Here is a 19406-nt window from a genome sequence, read left to right as displayed (position 1 = left end):
GGGTAATGAGCTGGGGAGGTGTAGATGTATTGGGGGTAGGTGTGAGCAGGTTAATTGGGCTTTGGGAGGTATGTGTGTAATGAGCTGGGGATGGGGTGTGTGATAGGTGTATTGGGAGTAGGTGTGAGCAGGGTGATCGGGCTTGGGGGGTATGTGACTGAGTATTGAGCTGGTGTGTGATAGGTGTATAGGGGGTAGGTGTGAGCAGGGGAGGGAGTATGTGATAGGTGTATAGAGGTAGGTGTAAGCTGGGGAGAGGGTATGTGATAGGTGTATAGAGGGTAGGTGTGAGCAGGGGAGGGGGTGTGTGATAGGTGCATGGGGGTATGTGTGAGCTGAGGAGGGGGTATGTGATAGGTGTATTGGGGGTAGTTTTGAGCTGGGGAGGGGGTATGTGATAGATGTGATAGGTGTATTGGGGGTAGATGTGAGCTGGGGAGAAGGTATGTGATAGGTGTATAGGGAGTAGGTGTGAGCTGGGGAGGGGGTATGTGATATGTATATTGGTGTAGGTGTGAGCTGGGGAGGGGGTATGTGATAGGTTAATTGGGGTAGGTGTGAGCTGGGGAGGGGGTATGTGATAGGTGTATAGGGGTAGGTGTGAGCTGGGGAGGGGGTATATGATAGGTGTATTGGGTAAGGTGTGAGCGGGAAGTATGTGATAGGTGGGAGCTGGGGTGGTGGTGTGTGATAGGTGTATAGGGAGTAGGTGTGAGCTGGGGAGAGGGAATGTGATAGGTGTATAGGGGTAGGTGGAAGCAGGGGAGGGGGTGTGTGATAGGTGCATGGGGGTATGTGTGAGCTGAGGAGGGGGTATGTGATAGGTGTATTGTGGGTAGGTGTGAGCTGGGGAGGGGGTATGTGATAGGTGTATTGGGGGTAGGTGTGAGCTGGGGAGAGGGTATGTGATAGGTGTATAGGGGGTAGGTGGGAGCTGGGGAGGTGGTGTGTGATAGGTGTATAGGGAGTAGGTTTGAGCTGGGGAGTGGGTATGTGATAGGTTTATAGGGGGTAGGTGTGAGCAGGGGAGGGGGTATGTGATAGGTATATTGGTGTAGGTGTGAGCTGGGGAGGGGGTATGTGATAGGATTATTGGGGGTAGGTGTGAGCAGGGTGATCACGGTTGGCGGGGTATGTGAGCGGGTAATGAGCTGGGGAGGTGTAGGTGTATTGGGGGTAGGTGTGAGCAGGTTAATTGGGATTTGGGAGGTATGTGAGTGGGTAATGAGCTGGGGAGGGGGTATGTGATAGGTGTATTGGGGGTAGGTGTGAGCAGAATAATTGAGCTTGGGAGGTATGTGTGTAATGAACTGGGGAGGGGGGTGTGATAGGTGTATCGGGGGTAGGTGTGAGCAGGGTGATCGGGTTTGGGGGGTATGTGAGTGGGTAATGAGCTGGGGATGGGGTGTGTGATAGGTGTATTGGGAGTAGGTGTGAGCAGGGTGATCGGGCTTGGGGGGTATGTGACTGAGTATTGAGCTGGTGTGTGATAGGTGTATAGGGGGTAGGTGTGAGCAGGGGAGGGGTATGTGATAGGTGTAAAGGGGTAGGTGTAAGCTGGGGAGAGGGTATGTGATAGGTGTATAGAGGGTAGGTGTGAGCAGGGGAGGGGGGGTGTGATAGGTGCATGGGGGTATGTGTGAGCTGAGGAGGGGGTATGTGATAGGTGTATTGGGGTAGGTGTGAGCTGGGGAGGGGGTATGTGATAGGCGTATTGGGGGTAGGTGTGAGCTGGGGAGAGGGTATGTGATAGGTGTATTGGGGGTAGGTGTGAGCTGGGGAGAGGGTATGTGATAGGTGTATAGGGGGTAGGTGGGAGCTGGGGAGGTGGTATGTGATAGGTATATTGGTGTAGGTGTGAGCTGGGGAGGGGGTATGTGATAGGTGTATAGGGGTAGGTGTGAGCTGGGGAGGGGGTATGTGATAGGTGTATTGGGGTAGGTGTGAGCGGGAAGTATGTGATAGGTGTATAGGGGGTAGGTGGGAGCTGGGGAGGTGGTGTGTGATAGGTGTATAGGGAGTAGGTGTGAGCTGGGGAGAGGGTATGTGATAGGTGTATAGGGGGTAGGTGTGAGCAGGGGAGGGTGTGTGTGATAGGTATATTGGTGTAGGTGTGAGCTGGGGAGGGGGTATGTGATAGGTATATTGGGGTAGGTGTGAGCTGGGGAGGGGGTATGTGATAGGTGTATAGGGGTAGGTGTGAGCTGGGGAGGGGGTATGTGATAGGTATATTGGGGTAGGTGTGAGCTGGGGAGGGGGTATGTGATAGGTATATTGGGGTAGGTGTGAGCTGGGGAGGGGGTATGTGATAGGTGTATAGGGGTAGGTGTGAGCTGGGGAGGGGGTATGTGATAGGTGTATTGGGGTAGGTGTGAGCGGGAAGTATGTGATAGGTGTATAGGGGGTAGGTGGGAGCTGGGGAGGTGGTGTGTGATAGGTGTATAGGGAGTAGGTGTGAGCTGGGGAGAGGGTATGTGATAGGTGTATAGGGAGTAGGTGTGAGCTGGGGTGGGGGTATGTGATAGGTGTATAGGGGGTAGGTGTGAGCAGGGGAGGGGGTATGTGATAGGTATATTGGGGTAGGTGTGAACTGGGGAGGGGGTATGTGATAGGTATATTGGGGTAGGTGTGAGCTGGGGAGGGGGTATGTGATAGGTGTAATGGGGGTAGGTGTGGAGCTGGGGAGGTGGTGTGTGATAGGTGTATAGGGGGTAGGTGTGAGCAGGGGAGGGGGTATGTGATAGGTGTATAGGGATAGGTGTAAGCAGGGGAGAGGGTATGTGACAGGTGTATAGAGGGTAGGTGTGAGCAGGGGAGGGGGTATGTGATAGGTATATTGGGGTAGGTGTGAGCTGGGGGGTATGTGATAGGTGTATTGGGGGTAGGTGTGAGCTGGGGAGGGGGTATGTGATAGTTATATTGGGGTAGGTGTAGCAGGGCGATATATACAGTATATAGGTGGGACCTGTAATACATGACAGTGATAGGACTGTATAATGGCTGTTAGTCCCATCACAACTACTGTGATCTCATCAGTCACCTGATGGTGAGGGTGACGTTACGCCGGGACAGGAAGTGTGCGTCTGTTGCGGGACGTGTGACGTCAGTTTTCCGAACGTGTGACTCGGCCCGCGGAGGCGGCGTCTGTAATCTCTGAGACGCCAGAATCTCCTGCTGGCCGGGTTAGAGTGACCGGAATAGTCACCCGCTAACTGCGAGTTTGAGGTACAGTACTGAGTGAGTGAGTGAGGGAGGTATATGTGGGGAGCAGAGTGACTCTGGTGGAGCATGAGGTACTGAGTGAGGTAGTTATATGGCGGGAGCAGAGTGACTGTGTGATGGAGCATGAGGCACTGAGTGAGGGAGGTATATGGGGAACAGAGTGACTGATGGAGCATGAGGCACTGAGTGAGTGAGGTATATAGGAGCAGAGTGACTGTGATGGAGCATGAGGCACTGAGTGAGGGAGATATATGGTGGGGAGCAGAGTGATTGTGTGATGAGGCAGTGAGGGAGGTATATGGGGGGAGCAGAGTGACTGTGATGAGGTACTGAGGCACAGCGTGAGGGAGGTACCGAGTGACTGTGATGGAGCATGGGGTACTGAGTGAGGTAGTTATATGGGGGGAGCAGAGTGACTGTGATGGAGCATGAGGCACTGAGTGAGGGAGGTATATGGGGAGCAGAGTGACTGATGGAGCATGAGGCACAGAGTGAGGGAGGTATATAGTGGGGAGCAGAGTGACTGTGTGATGAGGCAGTGAGGGAGGTATATGGGGGAAAGCAGAGTGACTGTGTGATGGGGCATGAGGTACTGAGGCACAGACTGAGGGAGGTATATGGGGGGAACAGAGTGACTGTGATGGAGCATGAGGCACTGAGTGAGGTAGTTATATGGGGGGAGCAGAGTGACTGTGATAGGGCATGAGGCAGTGAGGGAGGTATATGGGGGGGAGCAGAGTGACTGTGTGATGGGGCATGAGGCACTGCATGAGGGAGGTGTATGGGGGGGTACAGAGTGACTGATGGAGCATGAGGCACTGAGTGAGGGAGGTACATGGTGGGGAGCAGAGTGACTGTGTGATGGAGCATGAGGTACTGAAGCACTGAGGGAGGGAGGTATATGGTGTGCAGCAGAGTGACTGATGGAGCATGAGGTACAGAAGCACTGAGGGAGGTATATGGGTGGGGTGGGACATGAGGCACTGAGTGAGGGAGGTATATGGGGGGGAGCAGAGTGAGTTTGTGATGGAGCATGAGGCACTGAGTGAGGGAGGTATATGATGGGTAGCAGAGTGACTGATGGAGCATGAGGTACGGAGGCACTGAGTGAGTGAGGTATAGGGGGGGAGCAGAGTGACTGTGATGGAGCATTAGGCACTGAGTGAGGGAGGTATATGGGGGGAGCAGAGTGACTGATGGAGCATGAGGTACAGAGGCACTGAGGGAGGTATATGGGGGGGGGAGCAGAGTGACTGTGATGGAGCATTAGGTACTGAGGCACTGAGTGAGGGAGGTATATGGGGGGAGCAGAGTGACTTTGTGATGGAGCATGAGATACTGAGGCACTGAGTGAGTGAGGTATAGGGGGGGAGCAGAGTGACTGTGATGGAGCATTAGGCACTGAGTGAGGGAGGTATATGGGGGGAGCAGAGTGACTGATGGAGCATGAGGTACAGAGGCACTGAGGGAGGTATATGGGGGGGAGCAGAGTGACTGTGATGGAGCATTAGGTACTGAGGCACTGAGTGAGGGAGGTATATGGGGGGAGCAGAGTGACTTTGTGATGGAGCATGAGGCACTGAGTAAGGGAGGTATATGATGGGGAGCAGAGTAACTGATAGAACATGAGGTACAGAAGCACTGAGTGAGTGAGGGAGGTATATGGGGGGAGCAGAGTGACGTTATGTAGCATGAGGTACAGAGGCATTGAGTGAGGGAGATATATGGTGGGGAGCATGAGGCACTGAGGGAGGGAGGTATATGGGGGTGAGCAGTAACTGTGATGGAGCATGAGTTACTGAGGCACTGAGTGAGTGAGGGAGGTGTATGGTGGGGAGCAGAGTGACTGATGGAGCATGAGGCACTGAGTGAGGGAGGTATATGGGGTGAGCAGAGTGACTGTGTGATGGAGCATGAGGTACTGAAGCACTGAGGGAGGGAGGTATATGGTGTGCAGCAGAGTGACCGATGGAGCATGAGGTACAGAAGCACTGAGGGAGGTATATGGGTGGGGGGCATGAGGCACTGAGTGAGGGAGGTATATGGGGGGGGGAGCAGAGTGAGTTTGTGATGGAGCATGAGGCACTGAGTGAGGGAGGTATATGATGGGGAGCAGAGTGACTGATGGAGCATGAGATACTGAGGCACTGAGTGAGTGAGGTATAGGGGGGGAGCAGAGTGACTGTGATGGAGCATGAGGCACTGAGTGAGGGAGGTATATGGGGGGGGAGCAGAGTGACTGATGGAGCATGAGGCACTGAGGGAGGTATATGGGGGGGGAGCAGAGTGACTGTGATGGAGCATTAGGTACTGAGGCACTGAGTGAGGGAGGTATATGGGGGGAGCAGAGTGACTTTGTGATGGAGCATGAGGCACTGAGTAAGGGAGGTATATGATGGGGAGCAGAGTAACTGATAGAACATGAGGTACAGAAGGAGTGAGTGAGGGAGGTATATGGGGGGAGCAGAGTGACGTTATGTAGCATGAGGTACAGAGGCATTGAGTGAGGGAGATATATGGTGGGGAGCATGAGGCACTGAGGGAGGGAGGTATATGGGGGTGAGCAGTAACTGTGATGGAGCATGAGTTACTGAGGCACTGAGTGAGTGAGGGAGGTGTATGGTGGGGAGCAGAGTGACTGATGGAGCATGAGGCACTGAGTGAGGGAGGTATATGGGGGGAGCAGAGTGACTGATGGAGCATGAGGTATATGATGGGGAGCAGAGTGACTGCGATGGAGCATGAGGTACGGAGGCACTGAGTGAGGGAGATATATGGTGGGGAGCAGAGTGATTGTGTGATGAGGCAGTGAGGGAGGTATATGGGGGGAGCAGAGTGACTGTGATGAGGTACTGAGGCACAGCGTGAGGGAGGTACCGAGTGACTGTGTGATGGAGCATGGGGTACTGAGTGAGGTAGTTATATGGGGGGAGCAGAGTGACTGATGGAGCATGAGGCACTGAGTGAGGGAGGTATATGGGGAGCAGAGTGACTGATGGAGCATGAGGCACAGAGTGCGGGAGGTATATAGTGGGGAGCAGAGTGACTGTGTGATGGGGCATGAGGTACTGAGGCAGTGAGGGAGGTATATGGGGGGAGCAGAGTGACTGTGTGATGGAGCATGAGGTACCGAGGCACGTATATGGTGGGGAGCAGAGTGACTGATGGAGCATGAGGTACTGAGGCACGTATATGGTGGGGAGCAGAGTGACTGTGATGGAGCATGAGGCACTGAGTGAGGGAGGTATACGGGGGGAGCAGAGTGACTGATGGAGCATGAGGCACTGAGTGAGGGAGGTATATGGGGGGAGCAGAGTGACTGTGTGATGGAGCATGAGGCACTGAGTGAGGGAGGTATATGGTGGGGAGCAGAGTGACGGATGGAGCATGAGGTACTGAGGCACTGAGTGAGGGAGGTATATGGTAGGGAGCAGAGTGAGTTTGTGATGGAGCATGAGGCACTGAGTGAGGGAGGTGTATGGTGGGGAGCAGAATGAGTTTGTGATGGAGCATGAGGCACTGAGTGAGGGAGGTATATGGGGGGAGCAGAGTGACTGTGATGGAGCATGAGGCACTGAGTGAGGGAGGTATATGGGGGCGAGCAGAGTGACTGATGGAGCATGAGGTACAGAGGCACTGAGGGAGGTATATGGGGGGGAGCAGAGTGACTGTGATGGAGCATTAGGTACTGAGGCACTGAGTGAGGGAGGTATATGGGGGGAGCAGAGTGACTTTGTGATGGAGCATGAGGCACTGAGTGAGGGAGGTATATGGGGGGAGCAGAGTGACGTTATGTAGCATGAGGCATTGAGTGAGGGAGATATATGGTGGGGAGCATGAGGCACTGAGGGAGGGAGGTATATGGTGGTGAGCAGTAACTGATGGAGCATGAGTTACTGAGGCACTGAGTGAGGGAGGTGTATGGTGGGGAGCAGAGTGACTGATGGAGCATGAGGCACTGAGTGAGGGAGGTATATGGGGGGAGCAGAGTGACTGATGGAGCAGAGTGACTGATGGAGCATGAGGCACTGAGTGAGGGAGGTATATGGGGGGAGCAGAGTGACTGATGGAGCATGAGGTACTGAGGCACTGAGTGAGGGAGGTATATGGTAGGGAGCAGAGTGAGTTTGTGATGGAGCATGAGGCACTGAGTGAGGGAGGTGTATGGTGGGGAGCAGAGTGAGTTTGTGATGGAGCATGAGGCACTGAGTGAGGGAGGTATATGGGGGGAGCAGAGTGACTGTGTGTTGGAGCATGAGGTACTGAGGCACTGAGTGAGGGAGGTATATGGAGGAGTGTTGTTACTGAACGGATAGCAGCGTACATAAGGTGCATACACACTGAGCGCTTTTCCCCTGCCCAGCGATGTCAGCGGGGGTGAACGGCTATCCATAGCAGGACGCTATGGAAAGCCGGTGATACCAGCAGATGAACGGTGGCCGGCGGCGATGAAGCGGGAGCGCGCATCAGCGCTCAGTGCCGGGTCATACACACTGGGCGACATTGAGCTCAAAGCCGCTCAAAACACCAAAAGTGACCTGCTCTCAGCTCAAAATCGCCCTGTGTGTATGTGCCTTTAGGCCCAGATTTATCAAGCCATGGAGAGTGATCAATTGCACGGTGATAAAGTACCAACCAATCAGCTCCTAACTGCTATTTCTCCTTCATCCACTAGGGGCCACTGGAGTGTAGTTACAATGGGGAGATAGTAGGTGGTATTGGTAGCTGGCACTTTAAAAATTCTCACACTGTGGCTAGCTCCTCCCCTACTATCTCCCCTCCAAGCCAGTCTTAGTTAAGTGCCCGAGGTAGCTGGTTCACTTGGGTTTAGCTGAAGAATTTTCTTCTTTTTTCTTTATTATTTTATTTTTCTTACAGCATGGTTCTACCGTATCCGGAGCAGGTAGGTTGGGGAACAATTGTCCTCTAGGTTACAGGATGCTTCGCATCAGGATCAATTGATACTTTGATACAGGTCAGAATCACGATTCTGCTTTATGTTCCTTGGAGGTCTCCATGTCTACAGACTCGGACCCTGCATCTTCGCTTGGGCTGTCTTAACCCGACGACCTCTGGGGCTGCGACAGTGACAAGTAAACATGAAATCCTACGGGGCAGATGGTTCTGGGGAAGGAACTTTCTGCAGGATTTCTTGAACCAATGGAGGTAGGTCCACTTTGATTTCTCCTACTACTGCCCCAGCTCCAAGACAGACCTTTACTGGTCTTCCCTTTAGATTGTTTCGTGCCCTTTCAGGTTTTTGACTCCACACGGGTGATATCTTCGTCGCCAGGGGTTCTCAGGGTAAAAAGGCTGAAGCAGAGGTTCAACATCCTCAGTCCAGTCTGATTTTATGTCATCCTATACACCCATTACACCTGCAGGGTCCCAGGGTAGGCGCAGGTCGATGGGAGAAGGCTTGGGCGGTTACAACCGTCTCAGGAGTCCCTCGGCATGGGTCGGCTGATTTACGATGACAAGAGAGTCATACTGCAGGCTGCGCTCCATAGGTTTCTAACCGCAAAGGGTGTTGATCCCTGTTTTACACATATCATTTGAATTAGGACAGTTCTCAGGCCTTTGTTTTCTTTTCACGTTCCGAAGCCAAGTGGCTCGGACAGGCCTATTCTGGCCTTACAATCCTTTTAGTCTGTGATTGCTAGTTTAAACAAGAAAGGGAGTTTTACGTGTCCCTTGTCTTCAGAGATGCCTGTTTACTGATTTCCGTTGGACAGGCTTTTCTCAGATTCCCCCTTAACAGGATTCTCATTTTCACTGTAAGTCCTTTACTCTTCTCTCTTCCGCTCCCACAGAGTTTAGGAAGATAACAGAATAACTCTTTTTCAAGGGCAGTGGGTGACGTTGGTTCCCTAATGGGACAATTTACTGCTACTATCCCACTCTGTACATTAGGTGGCTTCTGAATATCCGGAGGATCCACGAGCTTCTGATTCGACACAGATCCAATTTATGCTCCGCATAGACGTTTCTCAACACGGTCCGTCAGAGGTTTTTTCATTCCTCGGCACCAGAGACTCTATTTCTTCAGTCAAGTTGCGACGTAATGAGTGGTCGCCTCCATTCCTCTCGGAACGGGGGACAACAATCTTGTTTCCAGATCAAGCCACCAGGTCAGACTCCTGGGTGAGGGAACATGCCCCGGAGTTTTGTCAGCTGGTCCGCTGTGGGCGGAGATTTCGGATCGACCTCAGGGCGTTCTGACTGACTCTTTAACCCTTTATTACTCTCGGACGGCAGTAGCCGTGGAGGCCCTCAGGGCTCCGGGGAGTTTTCTGGTTATTCTATCCTGCCTCCTTTTCTATTTCTACTTCATGTTCAGTAACACAGGAGGGGATTATGCGTGCTAGTCCTCTCGGTGGCGCTGGTTGGGCCACGCATGACTTGAAGATACAGATACGCCTGTTGTCAGTAGAGGAGCCTTGGCTCCTACCTCGACGGGACTGTCTACTTCAACAGGCTCCTTTTTTTTCTCCTTGTTCAATTTTACACTGGTTTCGGTTACCCGTGTGACTGTTCACGAGACCTCAGAAGGGAGGAGTTCCCTAGTTCGGTTAGGCCTACTGGGCTCCGATTTCAGAAGTCTATTACCTCTTCTCGCTTTTGCCACTTTGGGAAAACTTTATGGAACATAATGAAGATAAAAGGGGGTTTTTCCCCCTTCTTCCAGTTACCATTCATCTTTGGTTTCTCTGGGAGGTTTTTTGCTCCGCTGCGCTTCAAACCACACTGACCGGAATTTTAGGTCTCTGCCTTTTTCGCTTTTCTTCCAAATGAGATTAGCCTAGCGGCCGTAAGTTCGGCCTCTTGTTCAGGGAGTACTCTATTGGCAACTCCCCGGGCTCGGCTTCGGCCTCAGCGGTCGTTTCTTCCAGAGGGGAGGTCCATTTTTCATATAAATCTGACACTAGTGGTTTTCAATCCTCTCTGAATGTTGTCAGGGCTCGTCAACTCTCTCTACAGAGGTCTCAGGCTATTCGATGAAGTGTTTTTTCTTCTTTGCTCTGGACGATGCTCCCGTACTAAATAGCCGGGGCCCCAGCATATGCTGGACAGTTGGATACATCTGATCATCAGACAGTCTTCTTGGCGGTTACTAGGGAACCTCCGTTTTCCAATTCAGCGCGCTTTACGCGCATTGTAAGACCTTCGTGGCCAGCCGCCCGCGGGGTCTCCATGAATATTTTGTCGGGCGGCTACTTGGTCAAACCGACATTCGTTTTGTCAAATTCTACAAGTTTGACACTTTTACGGCCTCTGCATCACTGTTTGGCCGAGCAGTTTTTACAGGACTCTCAGCGCTTTCCCACCCGTTTTTTGGGAGCTCTGGGACGTCCCCATTGTAACTACACTCCAGTGGCCCCTAGTGGATGAAGGAGAAATCAGGATTTTGGTACTTACCGATAAATCCCTTTCTCCGATTCCACAGGGGCCACTGGACGCCCGCCCAGCGCTGTTTCTCCTGATTTTTGTTTGATTAACGATTGCAGATCACCATATGACTGCTTGTTGGGTTCAGGCTAGCCTGGTTTTTTGTCAGGTTCTGTTCCAGGTTTAGTTTGTGTTCGCCTGGTTTACAGGGCGTCGTTAACCTCCTCTACCTTACGGTTTGTTTATTACAGCTCTCCTCGGGCACAGTTTAACGTAGACTGGCTTGGAGGGGAGATAGTAGGGGAGGAGCTAGCCACAGTGTGAGAATTTTTAAAGTGCCAGCTACCAATACCACCTACTATCTCCCCATTGTAACTACACTCCAGTGGCCCCTGTGGAATCGGAGAAAGGGATTTATCGGTAAGTACCAAAATCCTGATGTTACAAGCTGGCCTTGAAAAATGACTGCCAGGAGCTGATTGTTTGGTACGTTATCACCGTGCAATATATCGCTCTCCGAGGCTTGATAAATCTGGGCCTTAGTTACTGTGGTTGGTTGCACCCCCTATATCTACATTACTAGAAAGCTGCTGGTTCTATCTCCTCGCTCTCGTTGCGGCAGCCGCCGGATATATGGCAGAATTAAGAAGATGGAGAACTAAAATAATAAAAGCTCTACCACCGTTGCAGTGTAAAACGGTAATTTGGTGTGACCGTTGGCATGTCAGTGCTCCTGGAGCAGACAGCTGTACCTCTGTGTTCTTGTAAACCCTGTACCGATACTTATTTTGCTCATAACGTGTGTTACTAACTTCCTGTATCCTGGAATTACAGAGATTCCGGCAAAGTGAAGTCTCTTCCTTGGAAATAAATAGAGCCTGATGAGTGTCAGCATGGTATCAACAACCTTACACAGTGACCCCCACAGGTAAGGACCACCTCCTGGTCACTTTATATAGAGCGTCTGACACTTAGGGGGGTATTCAGTTAGCCGCCGGACTTACTGCAGCCTCTTAGCTCCCGAGTTTGTTATAGCAGAAGGACACACGTTATTGGGAATTACCACATTCTAATATACAGTGACCCGTATATATGAGATGTGTGTTAGCTGCGGATCATTCCCATTATGTGAGCACAGGTTCACCCAATGATAAGTCATCTTTCAGAAATAGATCTCCTTCTCAGGCAATGAGTCTCCCTCATTGTGCGATCTCCTTGTATTCCGCTGTTTATTATAACTGCTTGTTACCCGGGAGATCCATTGTCTGGTGATACAGTCGGACATTCAGATTGATATTGCAGTAGTTATAGTACAGTACCATGTTATGTCCTGCAGGGGGTGCTGTGTCTGTAAGAAACCAGCAACCTCACCAGACGAAGTTACTGTCTGCACCGTCAATGCATCTTAAGAGTATCTGCAGACTGATTCTTACATTGTGTTTAGGAGTAGAAAGTTTAATGGAGACAAAAGGGAAGAACATTTAAAGGAAGATGTGAGCGCTGAAAACAAATCTCCCCTCCAGCTACAGAATGGTTGTACGGAGGAGGTAAGTGTATAAGTATTGCTGAGGACAGTACATTTCCTATCTTACAACATCATCCTATCCGACGGAGGAACACAGTCCACTTAATGTGGTACGTATGATATGGGACTGGGCCTAATTCAAACCCGATTGCAGCAGCAAAATTGTTCTCTAATGGACAAAGCCATGTGTATTGCAGGTGGGGCAGATGTAACATGTGCAGAGAGAGTTAGATTTGGGTGGGTTATATTGTTTCTGTGCAGGGTAAATACTGGCTGCTTTATTTTTACTCTGTAATTTAGATTTCAGTTTGAACACACCCCACCCAAATCTAATAGGCCCTACACATTAGGCGATTGGCCACCGAGGTGCCCGACGGGCGACCCGGCGGCGGGTGGGGGAGTGACGTTTCTTCACTCCCCCTGTCATCCGGCTCCGTAGACGTGCAGGCAAATATGGACGATCTCGTCCATATTGGCCTGCATGCACAGCCGACATGGCACCAGCGATGAACGAGCGCGGGGCCGCGCATCGTTCATCGCTGGTGCCTCCACACTGCACGATATGAACGTTATCTCGTTCATTAATGAACGAGATCGTTCATATCGTGCAGTGATGTCGGCCAGTGTGTAGGGCCCATAACTCTTTCTGCACATGTTACATCTGACCCACCTGCAGTGCACATGGTTTTGCTCATTAGAGAACAATTTTGCTGCTGCGATCAGGTCTGAATTTGCTCTGTATCTGGAATATGCTGGTTTGATCGTTTGCCAGTTGCATTTATCTGTCAGATGAAAACAGCTGTTTTGCTGCAAAATGACTGATAAATATGCCCCTGAAGTGGTGATGCCAGCAAAAATATAGCAGGCATTGGGAGTATCTGTTGCTCCCATTATTTATCGCTGCCCAAAGCGAACCGGCCGCGCTCGTGTCCTCAGTCAAGGTGCATTGTGGAACATGCACAACCTGCAAATGTTCCTGGGATTCGTCCAACTCAGGATCAAGCCCTTTATGTTCCTGGTTTGTCACCCTGTGTTTCTTATAAACACCCTCCCAGATCTGTGCCCTGAATGGGTGCTTCCAGCCACAGTGCAAGCAGCCCCGTTGGGGCAGATGGGGATGATATGACTTTATGCCTGATGTCTATTGTTGGTACATTTCAAATTCTTTAATTTTTCCTTTTTTATTTTATATATTCCTTAATTTATTTTGCAGTTGGCATTTAGCATTTTCCTTTTTTTTTTTTTTTCATTAAAGGTTAAAAATTCCACCTCCACGGAGAAGCCGCTAAAAGAGCACATGGCGGTGACTTGGTAAGCGCAGTATCCCCTGTTATTGCTGCATTGTCCATAGCTGTTCATGATCTCTCTCTGACAGGTCTGAATATTTTCTCTGGAAATCCTGGTCATCGGCAAGGCACAATCACTCGCCCACTATGAAAGACCCCAGTGATTTCACTGTTTGTCCTAATAGCACTGTGATGTACAGTAACGAAGAGGCCTATTCATTTTTAACATCCAATGGCCCCACGTGAAAGGATATATCTAACTTGCTGTAAGTTGCGGCCGCAGATGCAAATCCACCGGAATATTGCTCCAGTTGCAGGACAGCAGCTGACCCGTGACCCCTAACAGCCACACGTTCCCCACTAATTAGTATTACGCTGCAGGGCAGGCATGCACTTATTCCTGGTATGCACACAGCGAGGGCCAGAGGATGTGGAGAGCCCGGAACGGATCCCTTTCGACACTCCGGATCTACACAGTCGGAGGAAGCAGATAACATAGGGGGTGTGATGGGGATCCTGATGGAGATCCCGGTGGTCACATAACAGACACCGGCATCCTGACAATTAGAATGCCAACAGGGGGTTTGGGAATTATTTTACCCTAACCTGCCTGGGAAGGCTAAGACTGTGATGGGTGGCGGCTACAGCTAACCCCTCCCTCTAGTGTCTAACCCCCCCCCCTTCCCTCCTTCCGGGTCCTAATCCTAAGAATGGCCCCCGATACTTACCTACGGGAAGTCGGTGTTGTGGCGCTGGGATTTCGTTGGTCACATGGCCGCCGCATCCCTAGTGCCAGTGCGCTAGCCGCATCCCGATGTAGGTTTCTGTAGTCAAACCTCAAAAACTTTTAGCTTTTGGATATTGATGAATGGACAGTGGTCGCATCAGAAAAGACCTTTCTCTATCGTCCTAGTGGATGCTGGGGTTCCTGAAAGGACCATGGGGAATAGCGGCTCCGCAGGAGACAGGGCACAAAGTAAAGCTTTCCGATCAGGTGGTGTGCACTGGCTCCTCCCCCTATGACCCTCCTCCAAGCCTCAGTTAGATTTTTGTGCCCGGCCGAGAAGGGTGCAATCTAGGTGGCTCTCCTAAAGAGCTGCTTAGAAAAGTTTAGCTTAGGTTTTTTTATTTTACAGTGAGTCCTGCTGGCAACAGGATCACTGCAACGAGGGACTTAGGGGAGAAGAAGTGAACTCACCTGCGTGCAGGATGGATTGGCTTCTTGGCTACTGGACATCAGCTCCAGAGGGACGATCACAGGTACAGCCTGGATGGTCACCGGAGCCTCGCCGCCGGCCCCCTTGCAGATGCTGAAACAAGAAGAGGTCCAGAATCGGCGGCAGAAGACTCCTCAGTCTTCTAAAGGTAGCGCACAGCACTGCAGCTGTGCGCCATTTTCCTCTCAGCACACTTCACACGGCAGTCACTGAGGGTGCAGGGCGCTGGGAGGGGAGCGCCCTGGGAGGCAAATGAAAACCTATTTGGCTAAAAAATACCTCGCATATAGCCTCCGGGGGCTATATGGAGATATTTAACCCCTGCCAGAATCCACTAAAGAGCGGGAGACGAGCCCGCCGAAAAAGGGGCGGGGCCTATCTCCTCAGCACACAGCGCCATTTTCCTTACACAGCTCCGCTGGTCAGGACGGCTCCCAGGTCTCTCCCCTGCACTGCACTACAGAAACAGGGTAAAACGAGAGGGGGGGCAAAATAGTGGCAAAAATTATATTATAAAAGCAGCTATACAGGGAGCACTTATTATAAGGCTATCCCTGTCATATATAGCGCTTTGGTGTGTGCTGGCAAACTCTCCCTCTGTCTCCCCAAAGGGCTAGTGGGGTCCTGTCTTCGTTAAGAGCATTCCCTGTGTGTCTGCTGTGTGTCGGTACGTGTGTGTCGACATGTATGAGGACGATATTGGTGTGGAGGCGGAGCAATTGCCAAATATGGGGATGTCACCTCCTAGGGGGTCGACACCAGAATGGATGCCTTTATTTTTGGAATTACGGGATAGTGTCAACACGCTAAAGCAGTCGTTTGACGACATGAGACGGCCGGACAATCAATTAGTGCCTGTCCAGGCGCCTCAAACACCGTCAGGGGCTGTAAAACGCCCTTTGCCTCAGTCGGTCGACACAGACCCAGACACAGGCACTGATTCCAGTGGCGACGGTGACGAATCAACCGTATTTTCCAGTAGGGCCACACGTTATATGATTTTGGCAATGAAGGAGGCGTTACATTTAGCTGATACTACAGGTACCACTAAACAGGGTATTATGTGGGGTGTGAAAAAACTACCTATAGTTTTTCCTGAATCAGAAGAACTAAATGAGGTGTGTGATGAAGCGTGGGTTGCCCCCGATAAAAAGATGCTAATTTCAAAGAAGTTATTGGCTTTATACCCTTTCCCGCCAGAGGTTAGGGCGCGCTGAGAAACACCTCCTAGGGTGGACAAGGCGCTCACACGCTTATCTAAACAAGTGGCGTTACCCTCTCCTGAGACGGCCGCACTTAAAGATCCAGCAGATAGGAGGATGGAAAATATCCAAAAAAGTATATACACACATACAGGTGTTATACTACGACCAGCTATAGCGACAGCCTGGATGTGCAGTGCTGGAGTAGCTTGGTCAGAGTCCCTGATTGAAAATATTGATACCCTGGATAGGGACAATGTTTTACTGTCTTTAGAGCAAATAAAGGATGCATTTCTTTATATGCGTGATGCACAGAGGGATATCTGCACACTGGCATCACGGGTAAGTGCTATGTCCATTTCGGCCAGAAGAAGTTTATGGACGCGACAGTGGTCAGGCGATGCGGACTCAAAACGGCATATGGAAGTTTTGCCGTATAAAGGGGAGGAGTTATTTGGAGTCGGTCTATCAGATTTGGTGGCCACGGCTACAGCCGGGAAATCCACCTTTTTACCTCAAGTTACTCCCCAACAGAAAAAGACACCGACTTTTCAACCGCAGCCCTTTCGTTCCTTTAAAAACAAGAGAGCAAAGGGATATTCATATCTGCCACGAGGCAGAGGAAGGGGGAAGAGACTGCAACATGCAGCTCCTTCCCAGGAACAGAAGCCCTCCCCCGCTTCTACAAAAGCCTCAGCATGACGCTGGGGCTTCTCAAGCGGACTCGGGGGCGGTGGGCGGTCGTCTCAAGAATTTCAGCGCGCAGTGGGCTCACTCGCAGGTAGATCCCTGGATCCTGCAGATAATATCTCAGGGATACAGGTTGGAACTAGAGACAGATCCACCTCGCCGTTTCCTGAAGTCTGCTTTACCAACGCCCCCCTCCGAAAGGGAGACGGTCTTGGAAGCCATTCACAAGCTGTACTCTCAGCAGGTGATAGTCAAGGTACCTCTTCTACAACAAGGAAAGGGGTATTATTCCACTCTATTTGTGGTACCGAAGCCGGATGGCTCGGTAAGACCTATTCTAAATCTGAAGTCCTTGAACCTGTACATAAAGAAGTTCAAGTTCAAGATGGAGTCACTCAGAGCAGTGATAGCGAACCTGGAAGAAGGGGACTTTATGGTATCCTTGGACATCAAGGATGCGTACCTCCACGTTCCAATTTACCCCTCACACCAGGGGTACCTCAGGTTCGTCGTACAAAACTGTCACTATCAGTTTCAGACGCTGCCGTTCGGATTGTCCACGGCACCTCGGGTCTTTACAAAGGTAATGGCCGAGATGATGATTCTTCTTCGAAGAAAAGGCGTATTAATTATCCCATACTTGGACGATCTCCTGATAAGGGCAAGGTCCAGAGAACAGCTAGAGATGGGATTAGCACTGTCTCAAGAAGTGCTAAAACAGCACGGGTGGATTCTGAATATTCCAAAATCCCAGTTAATGCCAACAACTCGTCTGCTGTTCCTAGGGATGATTCTGGACACGGTTCAGAAAAAGGTTTTTCTCCCGGAGGAAAAAGCCAAGGAGTTATCCGAGCTTGTCAGGAACCTCCTAAAACCAGGAAAGGTGTCTGTACATCAATGCACAAGAGTCCTGGGAAAAATGGTGGCTTCTTACGAAGCAATTCCATTCGGCAGATTCCACGCAAGAATTTTCCAGAGGGATCTGTTGGACAAATGGTCAGGGTCGCATCTTCAGATGCACCAGCGGATAACCCTGTCTCCAAGGACAAGGGTATCTCTTCTGTGGTGGTTGCAGAGTGCTCATCTATTGGAGGGCCGCAGATTCGGCATACAGGATTGGATCCTGGTGACCACGGACGCCAGCCTGAGAGGCTGGGGAGCAGTCACACAAGGAAGAAACTTCCAGGGAGTGTGGACGAGCCTGGAAACGTCTCTTCACATAAACATTCTGGAACTAAGAGCAATCTACAATGCTCTAAGCCAGGCAGAACCTCTGCTTCAGGGAAAACCGGTGTTGATCCAGTCGGACAACATCACGGCAGTCGCCCATGTGAACAGACAGGGCGGCACAAGAAGCAGGAGTGCAATGGCAGAAGCTGCAAGGATTCTTCGCTGGGCAGAGAATCATGTGATAGCACTGTCAGCAGTGTTCATCCCGGGAGTGGACAACTGGGAAGCAGACTTCCTCAGCAGACACGACCTTCACCCGGGAGAGTGGGGACTTCATCCAGAAGTCTTCCACATGCTGGTAACCCGTTGGGAAAGACCAATGGTGGACATGATGGCGTCTCGCCTCAACAAAAAACTGGACAGGTATTGCGCCAGGTCAAGAGATCCGCAGGCAATAGCTGTGGACGCGCTGGTAACGCCTTGGGTGTACCAGTCGGTGTATGTGTTTCCTCCTCTGCCTCTCATACCAAAAGTATTGAGAATTATACGGCAAAGAGGCGTAAGAACGATACTAGTGGTTCCGGATTGGCCAAGAAGGACTTGGTACCCGGAACTTCAAGAGATGATCACGGAAGATCCGTGGCCTCTACCTCTAAGGAGGGACTTGCTTCAGCAGGGTCCCTGTCTGTTTCAAGACTTACCGCGGCTGCGTTTGACGGCATGGCGGTTGAACGCCGGATCCTAAAGGAAAAAGGCATGCCGGAAGAAGTCATTCCTACTTTGATTAAAGCAAGGAAGGAAGTAACCGTGCAACATTATCACCGCATTTGGCGAAAATATGTTGCGTGGTGCGAGGATCGGAGTGCTCCGACGGAGGAATTTCAACTGGGTCGATTCCTACATTTCCTGCAATCAGGATTGTCTATGGGTCTCAAATTGGGATCTATTAAGGTTCAAATTTCGGCCCTGTCGATTTTCTTCCAGAAAGAATTGGCTTCAGTCCCTGAAGTCCAGACTTTTGTTAAGGGAGTGCTGCATATACAGCCTCCTGTGGTGCCTCCAGTGGCACCGTGGGATCTCAATGTGGTTTTGGACTTTCTAAAATCTCATTGGTTTGAACCACTAAAAAATGTGGATTTGAAATATCTCACATGGAAAGTGACCATGCTACTAGCCCTGGCTTCGGCCAGGAGAGTGTCAGAACTGGCAGCTTTATCTTACAAAAGCCCATATCTGATTTTCCATTCGGACAAGGCGGAACTGCGGACTCGTCCGCATTTTCTCCCTAAGGTGGTGTCAGCATTTCATCTGAACCAGCCTATTGTAGTGCCTGCGTCTACAAGTGACTTGGAGGACTCCAAGTTGCTGGACGTTGTCAGAGCATTGAAAATATATATTGCAAGGACAGCTGGAGTCAGAAAATCTGACTCGTTGTTTATATTGTATGCACCCAACAAGATGGGTGCTCCTGCGTCTAAGCAGACGATTGCTCGTTGGATCTGTAGCACAATCCAACTTGCACATTCTGTGGCAGGCCTGCCACAGCCTAAATCTGTAAAGGCCCACTCCACAAGGAAGGTGGGCTCATCTTGGGCGGCTGCCCGAGGGGTCTCGGCATTACAACTTTGCCGAGCAGCTACGTGGTCAGGGGAGAACACGTTTGTAAAATTTTACAAATTTGATACTCTGGCTAAGGAGGACCTGG

General features: G+C 51.0%; 1 protein-coding gene across 2 annotated transcripts in view; it reads left to right on the top strand.

Annotated features, from left to right (window-relative positions):
* The first annotated feature begins 3016 nt into the window (after positions 1 to 3016).
* Positions 3017 to 19406, top strand: part of TOP1MT (DNA topoisomerase I mitochondrial) — a 159475-nt gene continuing 143085 nt past the window's right edge. The window contains exons 1-4 of one of the 2 annotated variants that reach the window (XM_063921205.1): positions 3017 to 3225; positions 11446 to 11539; positions 12056 to 12158; positions 13392 to 13447. In XM_063921205.1, the coding sequence (XP_063777275.1) occupies positions 11493 to 11539; positions 12056 to 12158; positions 13392 to 13447 (206 nt within the window). In that variant the 5' untranslated portion in view covers positions 3017 to 3225; positions 11446 to 11492. The remainder of the gene's footprint in view (positions 3226 to 11445; positions 11540 to 12055; positions 12159 to 13391; positions 13448 to 19406) is intronic. The other variant, XM_063921204.1, reaches the window with a different exon arrangement.

This window comes from Pseudophryne corroboree, chromosome 5 (assembly GCF_028390025.1).
Source record: "Pseudophryne corroboree isolate aPseCor3 chromosome 5, aPseCor3.hap2, whole genome shotgun sequence".
Classification (NCBI taxonomy): Eukaryota; Metazoa; Chordata; class Amphibia; order Anura; family Myobatrachidae; genus Pseudophryne; species Pseudophryne corroboree.
This window is presented reverse-complemented; position numbering and strand designations above follow the sequence as displayed.